The 20,645-nt window shown below is 32.2% G+C and overlaps 1 protein-coding gene and 1 long non-coding RNA gene across 3 annotated transcripts; both read left to right on the forward strand.

Annotated features, from left to right (window-relative positions):
* Positions 1-849: 849 nt before the first annotated feature.
* LOC112603516 lies at positions 850-19,218 on the forward strand. Of its 2 annotated transcripts, none has more exons than XR_003115169.1 (5): positions 850-889; positions 5,855-6,042; positions 8,802-8,917; positions 17,736-17,917; positions 18,828-19,218. It is a non-coding gene; the product is annotated as an uncharacterized LOC112603516 (long non-coding RNA). The 2 variants fall into 2 exon arrangements; XR_003115170.1 differs by having other exon boundaries at positions 17,736-17,890.
* Positions 19,219-19,243: 25 nt separating this feature from the next.
* Positions 19,244-19,724, forward strand: LOC112598667 (homeotic protein ultrabithorax-like; the record flags this gene model as incomplete). Its single annotated transcript, XM_025345199.1, is given in 5 exon segments — positions 19,244-19,305; positions 19,307-19,344; positions 19,347-19,385; positions 19,388-19,427; positions 19,429-19,724. Coding segments are annotated over 5 exon segments (475 nt in total), but the record flags the coding sequence as incomplete, so codon positions are not given.
* Positions 19,725-20,645: the final 921 nt, after the last annotated feature.

Genomic DNA, 20,645 nt, shown 5'->3' on the forward strand with positions numbered 1-20,645 from the left:
AACATTATATTACACATCACGCACCGGAACCGTTTACGATATAGTCAATAGAGGATTGGTTTTCGGGGTGTGCCTTAGAAAAGGTTGTAGAATATAAATTGTTTATCGTCCGCGAATGCACAAAAAATTCTTAAACGTTATTTTGATTGCAAATGACCACAGAGCATATAATAAGACGTCCTGCGGCGGCGGGAGCGCATTAAAAAAATACAAAGTACAAAAAAAGAAAAATACAAGAACAAAAATGTGTCGAAATATTTGCTACCGGGTTTTAAAAATAATTTTTTTTTTTTTGTAAAACCGATTTCACGCTACTCAAGGTCTAACGTGCACTACTGTTTGGTTAGACGGTCGAGTCTCCCGAGCGGCGGTCGTGGTGGCGGTCGTGGAGCGTACAGAATCGAAATTCAGGCATTGTCAACGGATCCCGTGGCTAGGGGTACGTGTACCAGACCTACCTATAATACCTACACATAAATGTGCATATATGTGTGTGCAACCCGAGTTTGCAATGTAAGCATATATACACACTGCAGCAGGCACCGCGTGCAGTGGCAATGATGGCGGTGTCCCCGGGTGTCTATTGTGAGGATACGACATAGCATTATATTATTATATACCTGAGGGTGTCCAAAAGACAAACAAAGGGGATGCCGAAAACGAGTTTCACCTTTGAAAACTTTCACTTTACGTTATTTATTGCCCAACGTGCGTGCGTGTATTATTATTATACACGTTCAATAATGCCGATGACAGTACACGTACTCACATATGTGTTTGTGTGTGTGTATATTATGCTACCTAGACTCCGAGTCGAAATGCGTCGCATTTCGTCGAACGCATCCGCACTGGAATCATCATCGTCGTTCAACGCCACTGTCTGCCTCCGGTAAGTGCAATTTGTTTCATTAAGTTTAACTTGGACCATTCTCCAGCTACATTTAGTTACATGCATGTACGATATTCCATAACGCGGTTGATGTGATATCTTAGTGGACGTAAACAAAAAATAAAAATTATCGCCATCACGATACTGTTGTTATTATCATTATTTTTATTATTACTGCCTCATTAACGAAAAACAAACACGACGCGGTTTAACCTCACCAGGCTCGCGAAATAGCGCGTACGTTATACACTATTATACACATAATATATTATATTTTGCTCGGCGAGATTTATACATACATACATATATATATATATATATATATATATACATGTACATGTTTGTATACACGTTATAAGAGGGTTTCTTATATTGATTTAAACGGGTCTCCTGGGCATGCTAAATATCCGTCCGCAGCCGTTCACCGCCAGGCCCTGCCATTTTGCCCCTTAAGGGGTGAAACCGTCCCTCTCACCGTGCCGCGGTGCCGAGCCCCGCCGGAAAGCCACGCCGTCACTGCCACCCGCGCACACATAGGTCATTCGCGTGTAATATAAATTTTCGTAAAATATACATAATATTACTCGTGTATAAAACCAACTCCGACAATATAATAATATTATATGAATTTCATTCTATAATAATAATAATAATCGTTTTTTTTTTTTTTTAATTCTTCAACGCCTGCGTTGTTTACAATTTATTTCACGCACAATTTGTATTACGTATATCGACGTAAACAATAATAATCATTGAAATTTTACCGTAGACTATTTTTTATTTCTTGATTTTATCGCTTTTAATAAGAATTTTTTCGCGTATCGCTATACTCTTATCGGTTAATTTTTAAGTCCATTTGTTAAAAAAAAATCGAACAATATTTAACTACGCGATTGGTTAACAAAGCTCGACTGTCGTCACACCAACAAACCACCGGTTTTAATTACTCGTACGCACACATTTCCAATCGCATGATTTTAACAAGTTATTGTATGCGATAAACAAGAGCAATTCCGTACCAGATTCAATCAAGGCGAACGAGAAAATTACAATAATTATCTAGTTCATTGACAATCGCTAATTAATAACGTTGTGCGAATAAATTTATAAAAGTTATGCGATATGCGTGAATTGCATGTTGTAAATTTGTAATATCAACAAAATAAAAAGAAGTTAAACGAGATAATGAACACAAAAAATATTACATCCATAGCGCCTGCACATTTTTGCTCATTAAACCCAGAAGATGATCTATTATTATTAAATAAATAATATAAAGTAGATTACATAAATATAATATAACTACAGTGTTATTACAATTAATTTACATCGCATTATTATAAAGTTACATTTATGTGTCGCGTGTTCGACGGATTTAGAAGCCATCTTTATTAACGACAAGCCAATCATATATTATTTGCGTTTTTATTCTAAACAATAATTATACAGTATATTATACTTATATAAATTGTATAACATTATGTCTGTGCTATATGTAATGTTGTATATGTACATGTGTCTAATGTGCCAAGGCAGATCAGATCATAATTAATATAATTGTTATTAAAGTATAGTAATAGTATTAATTAATGATGATAATAATGAGATCCGAAAAGAGGTTATATATTAAATTTATTTTTAAACAACATTTTAAATGTGACGACTAGGTATGTCTTTATTGCTAACTCACCGTTGAATAAAGTATTATATAAAATAGTTTATAATTTTCAAAAAACACATTTAAACGATGTATAATTTCATCGTAAAAATCTCTAAAAATATATATTTTAGATTAATTTTATACATTATATTGTACACATATATATATTTAATTAATTTATTAGCTAGGTATAAAATATAAGATAAATAGTGAGGCAATAGTATCTACCTAGTTACGCTGCGATAAAAAAAAAAAATAAAAAAACTTTAACCGATACTATTATTATTATTATTTAATTTAGAGAATGGTAATATTTATACGGCGCGTACTATTTATTCAACCACATAGTCCAACGTCATTCGACCTCCGTGGCGATGAACAACAGGAACACGAATTTCAGGATAACAGGTCACACTGCATAATAATCTAATACGTTTTATATTATTATTAATTTAAGTACACAAGTCGTATGTTATTGCAAGCGAGAGATTTAGGGCATAAGAAGAGGAGGTGGCAACGGCACCAGTGGTTATCGTCGTCCGCGTGACCGTTGTCCACTTTCTTACGTTAGAATAATATATGTATACCTATATAATATTATGTACTCGTATATTATTATAATATGTTATATTTATGCGCATGTAATATCATTTCCCTCGAAAGTCCACCGCGCGTGAACGATAAGACTGTTTGCTCAACACCAAATGGTCGCCGTGCACCGGAGACTTACACCATATACTGGTCAGCCGGATATAATTTGTCGATTATAATGATATATTATCATCTAATACATTCGTTGTATATGCGATCGAGTGAATCCCGTTTTTCTTCCGACGCGCGCGCGGTCCTCGACCCGAACGAGGTTCGCGTTAAAACAACAAGGGTATATACAATTATAATAACGCTCGGAAACTTTTCGGCCGCGCGCTGCCGATACGATGACCCGCGGTTGATGATAATTTTCATCCTTGACACCTATAAACCCAACTCTCGACTGGTTTACGACGCCATATAATATTATAAGACCATACACGCAGCATCCTGCATATTTTCGGAAAGTATCTGCGACATTTCACAACGTATTTGCGACTGCGTATATTTTACAGTTTAATACTTATTTCATAGTATAATATCAACGACACACTGTAATATATACATGTTTGTGGCACACACATCACACACAAATACGCACATCGCGCGTATAATTGGGGTCACTTCCTTCCTTCCTTCCTTCCGGTCTTTCGGTCGGAACTCACGCAAGCACATGCACACATATACATACGTCGCCCGCACACATGGTCGGAAAAAGGTCCTCGGCCTCGGCACGTCACGTCCATCTACCTATATAAATGCATATAAATACGACGCGATACTCGGGCTGGCCCGTCGTTTGACCGTGGAAGCGGGTGTACTATATGATACATGACTGGATTACGAAAATTTTATTGCACATATTATACAAAATAATGATATAATATACAGTATGTACTAGCTAGTGATATTTTAAGAAACATGAAAAATTCTCGTATTAATCGTGTTTTTTTTCCTTCATTAGAAGAACTAATACTGCTGATTGTCACAAAAAAAAGTTTAAGACTTCAGTATTCATTCTTAAAAGTTAGAAAAATGTTAACATGTCTTGGTCTTGCCGATATATCGTCTGGTTCGTAATTAAATAATCACTCTGTATTATACTAGGGTTTTCGGCTTTTAGAGCTGTTCGAAAAACATTCGGACGCTTACTGCAGCTGCACACATGTTCAGTAATATAATATATTATGTTGTTATTATTATTGCAATTCGTTATTCAATTCGGCCTGAAACGCCGGAAAAGCGACAAATTTAAATATAATCACACATAATCCATTGCTGCTGTCCTACGCCCGGCCTTAATAATTATATTACATATATATAATTATAATTAATATACGCTATTTGTACACATATTTTAACGATAACTGAGCCGCACGCGTTCATGAATTCGGCCGGAAATCTATTGCGCGTCGAGTCCGTTTGCATACATCGTAAACCCTTTTGCGGCGTGTAAACCGTATAAATTTCTCATTTTAAATCGATAATACGCTTGCGGTGTATTATGTTAGCTTGAGCACGTATATATCGTGTATAATATGTATTATAAATTCTAACGCTCGGCGATTATTAGGTTATTATGCTGTACATTTTTTCATCATGTTTATTGGAAAATAATTGAACGATTTTACCGGCAGCGTTGTCGGCGCCTTCGAGTTAGTTTTTTTTCTTTTATTGTTTCTAGTAAATATCGAAAGCGACGAAAACTGGTCGAAACCAGGTAATGTTATCCAAATAGGTAGATTATAATAAACGACACGCATACATTTTGTGACGATATAGGCTTATGCAATATGTGATAGTCATTTTTAAACTGATATTCTACATATATCTACATTCTACATATGTATCGCTGATCGATTATCGTTGAAATAATAATTAGGTACGCGGTAAATACTAATATACCGTGATATAATATTATAAAGCACGCGGTGGCTAGTATAAAAACCGAATTTATTAATTATTTCAAACATTATGGGTATTTATACCATATATATATATATGTGTATATATGTGTGTGTGTATGATTACTAAAAGTTCGATAAATATGACATATCGAAAACTTGCCATTGAATTCAATAACACAAAATAACCTATTTTTTTGTTATATCAACGCTCCGTATGAGTCGATTAATCTAAGGTCATTTAATGCAATAGAATTTTTTTTCGTCAAGTAATTTAATAATTATTTGAAAACGTCGTCTTTTAAAAGCAATTTTTGAATACACGTCAATAAAATATTTTTTGCCTAACTTCAAGTGTTTTTAAGTATGTTTGGATTTTTATTCAACATTCGAAAATATTGTTTTAAAAATAACTCATCTCCTAGCCCGAACGTTTAATTTTCCATAATTGTATACAGGTATCATGGTTTTCAGTAACATGTAGGTATTATATAATCTGTTTTGATATATATTATGTATAGCCGTATAGGTACACGCCGTATATACCAAACTATATTAAGTATTTTACATTGCATACGGCCGTGTATTGTAATACATCATGAGCGCTTAATAGTAATCTTATTTAGTTGATTTCCATGTTCCTTATCTCAGTTATAATTTATTATACGAAAAACACGGATTTTCTCAATCGTATATTATAGTACTCCAAGTAATTATGTTAAAACATTCGACTAGACTATATATATATATATATATATATATATATATTATACAACTCTAATCACGTTCATAATAATGTTTTTGTTTCAGAACATATTTTATACTATGTGCACCTTCGATTTAATTATTAGTGATATTGATGGATTGTTACATGTTTCCAGTGTATATTCTACTATATGGCAGTAATCATTCCATAGCGATATTATATTGTACTTGTACCTATAAATTGGGTTTCAGAAGCCATACATTTCATTATGGAGTTTTGTACTAGTCACTAAGTAAGCGGGTTTGTGATTAATAAAAAAATAATGGACATAATATGACATTTATTATACCAGTATACTTTATTGCTAGTAGATATTTTTTTGATGCAAACTTTTAAATAAAAAAAAAAAAAAACCTGACACGAAAAATTAAAAAAAAATTATGACGATTTATGTTCATTTACACTCAGGGTGTTGGATATATTTTTTTGACAAATGGTTGAGATCGTTATAATAATATTTATGTATGAAATAGATACCGAGAAATTTTTTTTTATCTATCAATTTATTATAATGCATGTTGTTATTAATTATCAATCATCGTTATTAAACTATGGTGTAGTAGCAGTAGACTGGTAGAAGTAGTAGTAGTAGTAGTAGTAGTAGTAATATAGTATAGTAATATTAATTTTGCGTTGATTCGATAAACAGTTAATAGCGCCACATCAAAATCTGCGCGCACAAAACACATATTTAAACGAATTAATTACCGTGTATATATTACACTCATCGTGTATTTATCGATTTTAATGGCGCGCGCACGTATAATACGATGTTTTAACGACGTAAATGTATATCTATATCATATAGGTGTATATTATAATATTATACTGCATTACTAACCATGTTTAGCACGTTCCTCTGTTTCACACATACACACAACGTATTTTAAACGGTGCTTTTTTTATTAGATACAGTTTTTGTTTTTTTTTTTATAGTCGACTCATCAAACTTGAAACGAAACGTGAAACCTTCATTTCACGTACGTCGTTCTCGTAATGTTATATTGTGTTAAATTGCATGATGTATAATATAAAATAATATATATTTGATGACCAACATAATAATATATTGACCCTTGACCAATGATGTATACATCGAGCTTGTAATAGTCTTCACAATAAGATATTGAACAATCAAATGAACGTGATTAAAACGATAAAAAACAGAATGCTTAACGAAAATGGTAAAAAAAATATAAAATATATATTATGGTTGGGTGCACGCAATGAGTCGTGTGCATTTCTCATGCACTTTTCTTGGATGCATATATTGAAAGTATATTAATGGTATATATAAATATACTTCGTCGGCGGCAACTGCCAGTGACATAGAAGTTCAAATAACACATAATATATATGTATATATATATAATAAACATATTAGTTACACTCTATACAAAACGCGCGATGGTTTATTATTACAACGTTTCATTATTTGCACGCCATTTGCGAACGTTTAAAACGCCGTTTAATAATATCGGTGAATATAATAATAATAATAATAATAATAATAATAATAAGCAATTAACCGAAAGCAATAACATAAAAATGAAAAAAAAAAGAAAGAAAACGTGTAATAAATCGTTATAGTCGAGTCGCGAGTTTAATTACTGCATAAGTCGTTGTTAGTTATTTATTTATTATTATATGAGTATAGTTTTTTCTTTTTTTTTTTTTACATGTAAATATTATTTTCCATTTTTTTTCCGCTCCGAGTAACATTCCCGCCGTTTGACTGGTTTGCACCGCTATGACCGCTATCACCACAATACGTAAATAAATATTAATATAAATAATACGGCAACAATCATAAAAACAAAGTACTTATTTATTACTTCTCCGCGTTTTGTTCTCAAAACCCTATCATACGGTTCATACTTGACGGACGTTGTGGGAATTTTATTTCCTTTTTTACCCTATTAGTGAGCGTATACCGCCGCCGCCATCGTGGTTATGGAAACGGATTTATGGCCGGACTCCAAAAGAGGATTGCGGCGATACGCATTGGAAAACTTGCGAAAGCGCATATGTAGGGTATTTATAAACGTGTGAGTGTGTGTACGCGTGTGTTCTTGTGGTTTATATTTCAGGAAAGGGTGATCAATAAATCCTACAATTGTATATGTGAACGAACGGGCGCTCGCATTTGTGGGATTCGTGTATAATACGACCTGTTGGGAGTTTGAAACGAGACATTTTTAGGTGCGCCTCGTGCGAGTGAATATTATGTAAGTACGTTACGTCATATTTTATCTGTACGGTTTAAGGCCGAATCAGCATTGTTAATTACGTTTTTCCAATAGATATAACGAAGTTACTTAAAAGTATCCACGAGTGACCCTGTAAAACGAGCCATTAGACGACGACATCGATTGCGTCCATAACGTGTACAGTTTTGGTACGAGTATCTACTCGGCAGGATAGAATTAAAATTTTTAATGAAATCGCGAGTATTTGCGTTTGTGTACATTGTGTTTGATAGAGACAGTGAGAGAGGTTGAGCGAGCGTGTGCGCATGTATATTAGATGCCTATGGCCGCAAACCGAGGAGAGACCGCTTTGTTATTTCATATTATATTATACATATAGACGCGCGACGGGACGTTTGCCTATAAAACATATCATATATCATAATGTAATATATTGTAAATCGAAAATATCTATTTTACATGGTCCCGCGGCCATCGTCGTGTACCTATATGTTTTTACCGTAGGTATATTACGAACCGTAAATTATACGTCCGAAAAACATTTTGTTTTATGAATAGATATTCAACCTACTATTATTTGAATATGATATAACAATAATGACAAACGGCTTACAATATAATGTTATGCAGCTTATTAAAAAAAAGATTATACACGTTTTGACAGAGTGCGTTGATACCTGTCCAAAGTTATTTAAATTACAATATACGCCTTTGCACGTACAGAATTCGAGTTATATATAATTATTTCAAATGTTTTAATACCTATATTACATGGTTTTAGATTAGTCGAGCAAACGTTTGGGAATCCTGCAGAACACCAAATAAATATGTGAATAACAATGCATAAGTATTATAAATTATCGCACTCGTCGTTTATCTAACAGCAGAGCCGCAAAGGTAAATTAATAATTTATATTATAATATACGAGTATAATTCATCAAATTTAATTTAATTATTTCCTTAATTATGTTTCAGGTCATTCATATAGTTATATAGTTTTTGATATCTAGCTACTTAGTTAATTTCATTATTTTAATTTTTTATTTTAATGAATTGTTATACGTTTTTGTCATATTTGCATAAAACAATGGAATTATTAAAACTAAATTCAAACGTAGCTATGACCATAACATATATTTAAACATACGTATATAATTCACCTCCATAATGTTTATAATTCAGTTAAAAACAAAAATCGATTAAAAATAATAAATGGCGACCTTCTGTTAATATGTGCAGTGTATATATATATTTATATATATATATATGTGTGTGTGTGTGTGTGTAAATTTTAGAAAGATATTTTATGCAAATGCATGTTATGCTAAGCCATTAAGCCCTTTAGCGATGTTGTTTAAACATACGATCTATTTATTATTTTCTATAACGACGACGTGCAGTGATCTATTGAATGACCGACGTGCAGATCTATACTAAAAAAAAACAAAAAAAATAAGAAATAAAACTGCGTTAATGTAACCTTAAATTTTTAATTAAAAGGTCATTATTCAGAAATTTAACGAAATAAAAAAATACAAAAAGTTCTAATTTTGACACTACGTTAAAATAATACGTTATAATAATGGTTATTAGTTAACCACCACAGAAGATTGAATGAATATATATAGGTACATATTAGGTTTTTGTAGATCAACTAGTATTTCATGATTATATAGAAATACATTTTGTCTGACACGAGATGTATAATTTAAAAATATTATACTTATCGAACCTCTAGATTTGCAGATAATCATTAATCACCTAAAGGTTATATCGTTAAGTAAATTATTTTTTTATTCAGTGTAGTGCGTACCTAATACCGATACCGCACGCGTACCTATATCATATCACGAGTATGTATCAAGTCAGCGACAACCTTTGAAAGTATTTAAACGCATTTTTAGATAAAAGCACGTACCTACAATATTAGTCGATATACCGTGTCTTGTATTCATTGTCGGCGAGTTAGCCGAGTGCGTTGTGTAAAATAAAATTCATCCAAGGTTTTGATCGTTGAGGAAGGTTGTGAGTTTTTAACTGGGGTCTGTCTTCGATATTGTATAATAATTATAATAATAATACAATATTTTTGATGTATAATAAAATACCAGATCGTTATAAATCAATCTCGCAACCGTCATAATATTATTTTACCGGTTACTTCGTGGTGTACATACCTATACGTTACACATAGCTACTACTGCACCTGTATCGCGATGGTCGCTCGTCTATACTACAATGTTATAATGATATCTCGAGTATATAATATGCAGGTAGCGTGAATTATATTCAAAACACGCGCGCGCGGGTCTGAAATGTGCAAATTTACATAATATATTTTTATGTACGCATATATAGATGAGTATGATATATTTTATACAAATATACTACAATAATATTATCACCGTTTAATTACTACACTATATTACTTCTACTTACACTATTACAACATTAACAATTCATATGACTACCGAATTACGCGGCGTACGTGTATTATATTCGTATAATAGGTACATTAGGAATAGGTATCATATATGTATATAAATGCGCGGCGATCGTCGTTCCGTGACGCGGAGAACCCACTCGTATAATAAAAATAATAAAAATGTCGAATAATGATGGCATAAACTTAAAAACAAAAATAAATATGTATAAAGTAGGCGCTTGTCGAACGATTATCGTCGCCCACCGTCACGGGGGCTCCGTTAACAGCTAATAAAAGTCCGCGCGTCGTCGGATTCCGTTTTTATGCGCGCGCGCTCGTCTCTCCTATCTATATAGTAAAATAATGTTATAATACCTACTATTTTATTGCCCGAACTGGTTTTTATATTTTTTTTTCTCCTGAAAATCTGATTCGTTTCTAATTTATTGTCGGTGGCGTTTATACAGTGATCGCGCGATATTATCGTTATTGCGCCGAGTACACCTATATTATTACACGTAGAGATGAGATGCGACCGCTGCAGCATCCGTTAATAATGAATATCCGTGTTCTACCTGATCTCGCCGCGACAACAACGGTGCCACGCGACCGCGTCATCTGTCGGACAAAACCTGTGATCCTTTCGAGTTTTTCATTTTTATTCTCTCTCCCTACCCGGTCGTCGGCCATTGCCGATATAGTATTTCGTTTAATACGTATCACGCATAATGCACACACACATATAAAACGCCTGTGGTAAGGGGGTGGTTAAAACGCGTTACGACCCTCTGGGTAATGGCCCTGCAATTGGGTCAGCCGTTGACCTTGGCATACGTGCACACGTGGCACAGCTGATCGCGCCCACAATGGATGATCGTCATAACATTATCATATCATTACTTTATATCGTTGTTACCGTCTTCGGTTATACAATATCATTACGCGTCGTCGTACTTTATACACCTGATGATCGCAGACCTGTCGGGAGAACTCGCGAAATCACTTTCGGTTCCACTCGTCTTTCCACACATCGTTTGGCAAGTAAAAGACGGTTTTATCCGTGCAGATATATGACTATATTCACACAGAATCAAAAAAAAAAAAATCACCAAAAAAAAACCACTCGACAAATAATCGTTGTGCCGTGCTAGAATCACGGCATGAATGAATAAGTAAATTTAATTGAATTTTGTAATGGTCATTATTACTCGATAATAACAGCGTTAATCAACGAGAAAACTAAATGTTAATTTTCCAAACAGATTAAAGAAATTAGAAGGATATTATATATTATCTTAGTAATTTATGGAAACGAAAATTTCGTCTCCGTTTGATAAACTAAGAGTTTCGAAGGACACGACGACGAAATAAGTATGTAAGGATATAAGGTAATAGTTATAATTAAAGTTTGTATGTACTTACGATATGTATAGGTTTTTAATCGTTCACGGTTTTATATCGAGATATCACGGCGAAAACGTTGGACCTATAAATATTCGTGTCAAGCAGTCATTAACGCGTGTACGCTGTATTATAAAATATTATACTTGAATTATATATTGTTAGTGTCTGCATATTTTCGTATGTCGGTCTAGACTCAATCTCGTAGCGTCATATAACTATAATTTATAAGACCCCAGGAATAATATAGGTATACTACAATATACTTGTATATTACGCACGGGCAGTTATAAAACGTATAATTATATAGCCGTGTACACAATGTGTACGTAGTTACTTAAAATATTTCATATAAGAGTATTGTTTTTACCATTTTTGATTTTTAATTTTTAAATAATAATTAATTTATTATGCCATTTGTAATATGGATATGTAGTCTAGACACACGGATTATATATTACTCGTAAACTCGGAAAAATGTCTAAGTAGAATACACGCGAATTACAGTTAAAATTAGGTATTAAAATCTTTGGCATTCGAGAAAAAAAATGTATTTCTTTTGTGTGCAGCTAACATCGCCAACTTAAAAATAAATAGTCTGCTTAATTTTTTGATAACTTATAATAACAATACATTTATATATATTATATATATATACTATAATAAACCTATGTTCTATGTATTTGTACTCTCGTATTTGAATGTATCCACGAAAAATATGCAAATATGTAAATTCATAATATTTGACTTCCTTCTAAATATATATATATATATATATATATATAAATGTATAATTAATAGGCGTAAGCATGCTTGTGCGTGTATTCCGTCTATTGCAATATTGTGTTAATATTATAATATGCGCAATTAATTATGGCGTTTATTAATAATCGCGTAAAGTATTTTGCGTAGGAACCTAAACGCGAACAATGTTTCTTTTCACTTACCAACGTCCGACCATATTATAAACTTTGCACATAGCACTCATATGAACGGCTGTAATTTGTAGCGTACATATCTATTGGCCATTGGACAAAGTTCTCACATCCGCACGATGTAATTTTAATAAAAAATACTCGCTAATAATCTATACATCCGTTCTCAGTTGTGTATGAATACGATTCCTACAAATACGCAATAATTACATTTTCGGTTTTTAAAAATAATTAGTAGCCACCTGAGTATGTATAGCTACGTTATAATATATTAGGTACAAGAATTATAGGCAGGTTTAAAAGTAAATCGTTTTTATATTACAATATGGATAACAGACAATTGATGTTGATGACGATGAAAAAAAAAGTTTTTTTTAAATCAAATAATTTATACGAGTCAACTATGGGCTTATACGCAATATGCATTAAAGCTGGAAGTCGTTATTAGAATTTAATAATATTCGTAAATTTCCATATAAATTTCAAATTAGCCGATCGTTCATATAAAAAAATTATAAACTCGCGAAACGGGATGAAAAAGTTTCTATTATTGTTATTGAGATAATATAAAACGGTCTGTATGGTGGTACGATGTTTGTAAAATATGTTCTAGAAGAATATTATACACTTTTTTCAAGAGGTGTATAAATGGGCATGTTAAAATAATAAAAGTAAACCCGTCGTTAAATATTATGATTATAGTTAATAAAAAAAAAAAAAACCATTTTAGTTTATTCTGACCGTGTATACACACTCGTTAAGTAGGTACATTCAATGCTTGTGTATTATGTAACAGTTTCGCCGTCGTCGAAATCTCCGGGGATGATATTCGAGTATATCATATTATAATATGTATAACGTAACACTCACTTGTGCTTTAAAAGTATCATTAAAACATTATTTTTTAGTTAAAAAATGAAAATCGCATTTACGCGAAAGTAGGTGTATTATATTTATTATTTAATCATCGTTCTGCGTGGAAATGTTAATACAATCGTGATAGTGGTTAAATATTTTATGACATAATATACAGGACAATGATTTAATTATTTTCAAATATTTATTGATTATATTAAACTTTTGTTCTTATACATTTTTATCGGTGCTTATGATAAGTTATTATTTTAATTTATATGCTAATATCCAACAAAAAAGTTACCTAAATAGTAATTAGCAACAATTGGTACGTATTATCAATAACATATTATTATGCGCAACGCTGTTTTTGACCTGATCTCTGTATTGTATACTATTTTATACTAATCCATCGAAGAGTTATTACAGTATCAAATCTATTTTGATTTTTTTATGGTTGTATTATAAATTATCTGTAAGTGATTTAGATGATAATAGTGTATAATTGATGAGAATGTTTGAGGTTGAAACTAAATTATTGTGTGGAGCCTCTGATATAAATTCGAGACAGTTTCATATTAATTGTCTTGATATTTAGATTGGGTTTATTTTTGAAGTGATTAGAGATATAACCTATAGTCAGGCTATAGAGATAACGTGAGTTATGCATATTATAATTGAAATGCTTAAATCGTTTCGGTATTTGACAGTTTGGCAGCATCCCAGATAATTCACTTAAATTTTTGAAAGTAGCACTTAGGAAATTGTTGTAAAAATATTTCCATACTATAACTACTATTCCACTATATATATAGCTTTGAATTTAATCTAATACAACTATTGTGTATAAAGATATATTAATTTAAACTATTATCCAGAGTTATATAATGTATAATAACGTTTAGAAAATCGTATTTTGTTTTGAATACGATAAATGTATAATATATGTTACATGAATGAAAAGCCACATATTTATCGCTGAACGTATAATGCCTATAACATGTACGAACAGGGAGAGGATAATATTTTTTTAACACATACACCTACCAGAGGTTCAAGAATCTAAACGAATAAAGCAAGGAAACGTATTGAAAAAACATTCCGAAATAATTGAAGGTCTTGCGTCGAAAAAAGATCATTCTGTATATTAAACATTATACACGTACACGAAATACGATGATTATCATTATAACGTTCGTTGACACGACTATATATAGATGTTACACGTTTTTAACCGAACGATTTATTATTATATTATAGGTAAACAGGACCGCGGGGAAAAGCGCAAGTTTTAATTTGTTAGTAAATCATAATCGTTCCCTAAACGCGTATTTGTATAACACACATACACACACACACACACATGTCCGGTTGCTGTATTAGGTATACACGATGTCGACTATTTACATAAAGTAGCCGCAATACAAATAATAATATAATATAGGTAATAAGTAATAACAGTAATCGCCGTGTGCGCGAATTCATCACTGATCAAAACGCATAATCATATCCGTGCTAATATAATACCGCGATTTAATATATTTTATTATGATAGCGTTAACGCTGTAACTAATATTACGAAATACACATTCACACATACACACACACCCGCACGCGCGCATAATATTTTACGGTAATTTGTTATGAACCGCCATAATCAATACATCGTATATATAATAATAATAATAATAATAATAATATGCGTATATATTATACCTAGATCGTGATGTACACATACGTTTGTGAACTGAAATCTACATGATATAATGTATACCTACGAGTAATTACAGGTATATTTGGGAGCACCGCAGATGGACGAATCGAATTTTAAACACCTTTAAACGCGGTCGTTATTCATCATAATATTATATTATAAATAGGCTTTAAAGATACCGCGGTACCGTCTACACCGTTATGCGAGTTGTAATAAATTGTGTGCGATACATATATTCCGTCAGCATCGTTACACAGCGTGTTGTTTTATTACGATAGCGATGCGTTTACGTCTCGGAATAGATATTTAAAAAAATATTTATAGGAAATAATAATATCTAGCACTGCAATCTCGTCGTGTAAAGTAGGTATGTGTATACGAGACCGCGGTAGTCCACGTGCGCGATAGTCGTGATGATATTATGTTATGAAGACGCAATATGCGTTTCGTATTATTATTATTATTATTATTGTTTTTGCAGTAGCTGTACTCGTACTTTATGGCCGCGGTTAAAGAATATAATACGTAGTTGTCTGCTCATGTACCAGCGCGGCGGTATAGAGGACTCACGGGGTGTCGATGACATTTTCATTGTTTTTTTTTTTTTTTATATATATAAAAAATTCAAGAATTACCATCATGACTTTAATTTTGTTTAAGTAAATTCGGCACGTAGAACAAAAAAAAAAAAAAACGTTTACACTGAATAAACAAATTATTGGATTTATGGTTTAGAAATTACCACTTTGAAATTTCAGTATTTGTTTTAAAAATATTTTTATTTCTTTTCTACTGTTATTCGGGTTATAGAATTCGAATTGTATAAAGGTATATCTGGTTGGATTTATTCAGAATGCATTTGCGGTAATAGTGTTTTCTCTAATGACTTTATTTAATTAAAAATTTTATTTTATTCAGTTTTTTTTTTTTAATTTCAAGGTTAGTCTGTTGCACTATTTAAAATTTAAATCGTATTAGTGCATTTATACTTCACAATTTCCTTTATATTATTTTATTTTCATGTAATTATTGTTATACTTATTGTGCTAATATAATGCACATTTGATATAAATGAAATTTGATCCAACTTTAGAATTTTATAATAGGTTTATTATGATTTTATATTCTCTGCAGCTATTTTTATTTAATTAAAAACGATTTACAACTTCCAGTACACTATTATAATGTATTATAAATAATGTTAGAAACATTACATACTCTGGCACACACGTTAAACGTTTGATGTACATCGCATGTGCTTTCGCTCGAAACACACTAATATTGTTAAGGATGTGTTTCTAAAACTGCAAGCTAAAAAAATTTCTATAACCTACGTGACTTGAACACACACACACACACACACACACACACACAATTCTAAATTTCAGTGGAAAATTCTATCATCATATTATGTTATGTTAAGGAAAATAGATGATATATTTAACAATACATGATCGTACGAACATAGTAAATTATTTTTCTTTATTTAGCAATAAAGTTTGCATACAATACTTAATACCACTGTTTGTTTTCTGGTATATTAAAAACATAAAAAGAAAAAAAAGAAATTGAAAAAAAAAATATATTGATATGAATATATAGCTTCAGTTAGATACAAGGTCGCTTGAAATGTTATCAATAGTGACCATAATTATTCGTTTCTTCGTGTTCATTTTAATAATATATTATATTATATAGGCTTAATGTTGTAGTATATTATATACTTTTATTTTTTATAATTTTAAACATATAGTTTATTCATTTGTTTGAAGTATAATTAAACAGTCGTGTGGTAAAGTTATCAGTGTGGAAATTTAGATAACAAATATAAAATATTAGTTCGTCAATTTCAATTACGAGCGCGCGTGCATAATTATATTTTATATTAGTCATATCGTATACGCCTAGGGTGATTAAAAGTACTTAGATGAAATAGGACCGCATTACAATATTACTATGCAGTACTGGGTAATCGTATACCTATACATATAATGGATGTAATATAATGGATGTATATAATATGTAACACATTGAAGACATCATTATTATATTATTGTATTATAATCAGCTATTTAAAAAAAAAAAAAAAAAACTATTTCAATTCCGTTATCATTACATAACATCGAACATACTATGACACATAGATAAAAATATAATACATTGATGTATTTTATTGTACCTTCATTATCTTTTACGGTTTAAACACTCATTCTGACGATCAAACAACTTAAGGTAGTATGGCGTAAAGCCGACAATCATGAACATAAGTACATGGGTTAAATCAATTGTTTTTCTACAAAATCAATCGATAATAATATAATACTGATGAATTTAACTGAGAGTTTATATTTCGAATAAAAGAAACAATTTATTGATTGTTATAGCGTGCTGCAGTTAACGGGATGAAGACTTGAAGACTTCTATCGGAAAAGTTTATTAGAAAATCAAACCCCTGCTGATATGCAAGTTCAAACAGAGTTCACGGAACGAAATTGAAAGCTCCGTGTAATACGCGAGGAACCCCAAATTGACAACTTCCGTAATATACCTACATCTTTATATAAAAGTATTAATATTGTTATGTATAAATATACGATAAAAGTCTAAGTGATACCTTAATAATATTTTTATTTATTTTTACTTTTTATTTGACATCATAACTTTACTAACAAAATACAAATATTTAATATCATACATGATCATATCTATCTCTTTTAAGCTCAATGTACATTGATATAATATATAAATACTGTGGGCTAATATTTATAGTTGTTAAATTTTTAACAAACGATTATGATAAAAGAAAAAAATAATGCAAATAAATATTAAAATATATACGGATAACGATTAACTATAGATTCGTGTAGACACCGCGTTGCCGAGATCGAATTTATCATGAAACCTTTTTTTCGAACGACTTGCGATTCCTGACCTAACCGACTCTACAGTCTGTTCGATTATAATAATATTATATACCTACTACTTATGGTGCGTACGGTTTTACACGATGTTATATTATTTATTGCGGCGTTCTGTATATATATATATATATATATATATATATATGTATATACGGGGGCTAAATCGCACATTGATTACACCGTGAACGAATTCCCCCTTCTCCCCATCAAAGCGAAGCGTGTGCCTACGCCACCCGACGATTTATACACACACACACACACTTAAATCAATGACCTTTTAAATAACTGTGCACGCAGCATATAACATATATATTATAAATACAATACATGCGTATTATTATTTTGTTGTAACGCGTACGCGTGTATATATATATATATAAATGAGAAAAGTATTCCATATATTATAATGTAATAATAATATCGTATGTATACATGGGTGTGTAGTGTGTACTAAACATAGGTGTACGTATGGGGCAATTTTTTTATTTTATTTATTTAAAATATTCGTGTTTTACTCGATATATATATATATATATACACACGGCATTGTTGCAGGGTCATCTCGCGGATATACACGACGGCGACGTTTTACTCGCGAATCCTTTCCGTCCTGCGTGCGCTCTTAAAACGTGTACGGCGTACCGATAATATATACCTATATATAATATGTATAATACGCGTGCATAAATGTATATTGTATATTATATTTTATAAATATCAAGTATGTATATACCGATATATGTATAATGTAATACAGAATGTACCTGCATCGGCCTACGCATATACGACTTGGGGAATACTGCAGCTCAGATTACAATCGCGGGTAATCAGCAATCGTATTAACTGTATTGCTAATAATATAATATTATGTATGTATGCACATTGTATAAAATATATGTACTCATTTATTGTGATTCACGCGTGTAGTTTATTTTTTTACGTCTAATTAGCGATCACATTTTTTTTTTGCGCATCATCACCATCACGGGCTATCGCAGTCCAGGGCCCCGCAGGACAGCCCGTACGAGCGTCCGTGGCCGCGCCGCGTGCAAGCTCTACGGCTCCAGCGGCGGCGTGGCGGTGGCGGCGGTAGCGGTGGCGGCGGCGGCGGCGGGGCTCGGCGGCCGGAAGCGATCAGTCGTCAGCGGCCGCCGTGCGCGGCCGGCCTCAACTACGAAGACCGAGCCTTGCGTCGGCAATCAGACGCCCGCGGCCGCGGCCACCAGAACGGTTACGCGTCGTCGCCCAAGGACGTGGTGTGGCCCGGCAACGCGGCGTCCGCGGCCGCCAACGGGTCGCTGCTCCGGCCAAACGTGTGCACGCCCGAATCTCGCGTCGGCTACGGATCAGGGAACAGCGTGTCCGGCCTGGACGGCGCCGGCGCCAGCCCGAACTCGGCACGCAACTCGGCCGGCTCGCTGTCCGCCTCGTGGAACACATGCACCGGCATCACAACACGGTCACCAGCACAGGCCTGCAGCTCAACCAGCAACAGAACAACCACGTTCTACCCGTGGATGGCCATTGCAGGTCAGTCTCTAGGTACAGACACGAAACAGAGTATTTTTATTAAATATTATCTTTCACTCGCTTATATTTTCTTCCGCTTTTTCCGTGCATAAATTGATGTCGCATGCCACGAGAACAAAATGTTATTTTAGGTATCTATATGTATTATATTCTTTGCCTTTTTGAATCCGCGCAATATATATATTTAAAAATCACTCTTAATAGTTAAGATGCGATTTTGTATTTTATTTATTATAATCGTTACATAATAATTATGCTAAATTATATAAAAATTAAAACAGTATAGAGTATTGAGAACAAAGTACGATTTATTAAAATTATATTTACGCCGGGCTATAATAAGACTACCTATGTCTGCACCGAACAACGTTCCAAGATGCCCGATGGCGATTTAGTGTTTTTCAAGCACTTCGATATTTTTTAGTATGGAAAAATCATATAGTTCGAATATTTCCATTATTAAATTGCTGACTATATCTTTATGTTATATTTTAATTGCACTTTCTAACTCGATGTTTCGTTTAATTTCGAAAAATTTCAATTATAGGTAACTTTCGATATTACATTATTGTAATATAATTTATCTCATTAGTATATTTTAATATTTTACCAGGAGATAAATTGCACATTCATTTAAATAGTTAAAAAAAAAATACATTGATAATTTTGACATGATATGACATTAAACATTAAAAAATAAATATTTTTATACATTTCTACAAGATGTCTTACTTATCTTTTATTAATCATACATATTTTATAACAAAAATAATTATTCAAAAAAATAAAACAACAATAATAAATAATTTAGAATATAATATATACGTTATAGTCAATAAATAT

This window comes from Melanaphis sacchari, unplaced genomic scaffold (genome assembly GCF_002803265.2).
Source record: "Melanaphis sacchari strain LSU unplaced genomic scaffold, SCAv2.0 Contig0_pilon_pilon, whole genome shotgun sequence".
Taxonomy (NCBI): Eukaryota; Metazoa; Arthropoda; class Insecta; order Hemiptera; family Aphididae; genus Melanaphis; species Melanaphis sacchari.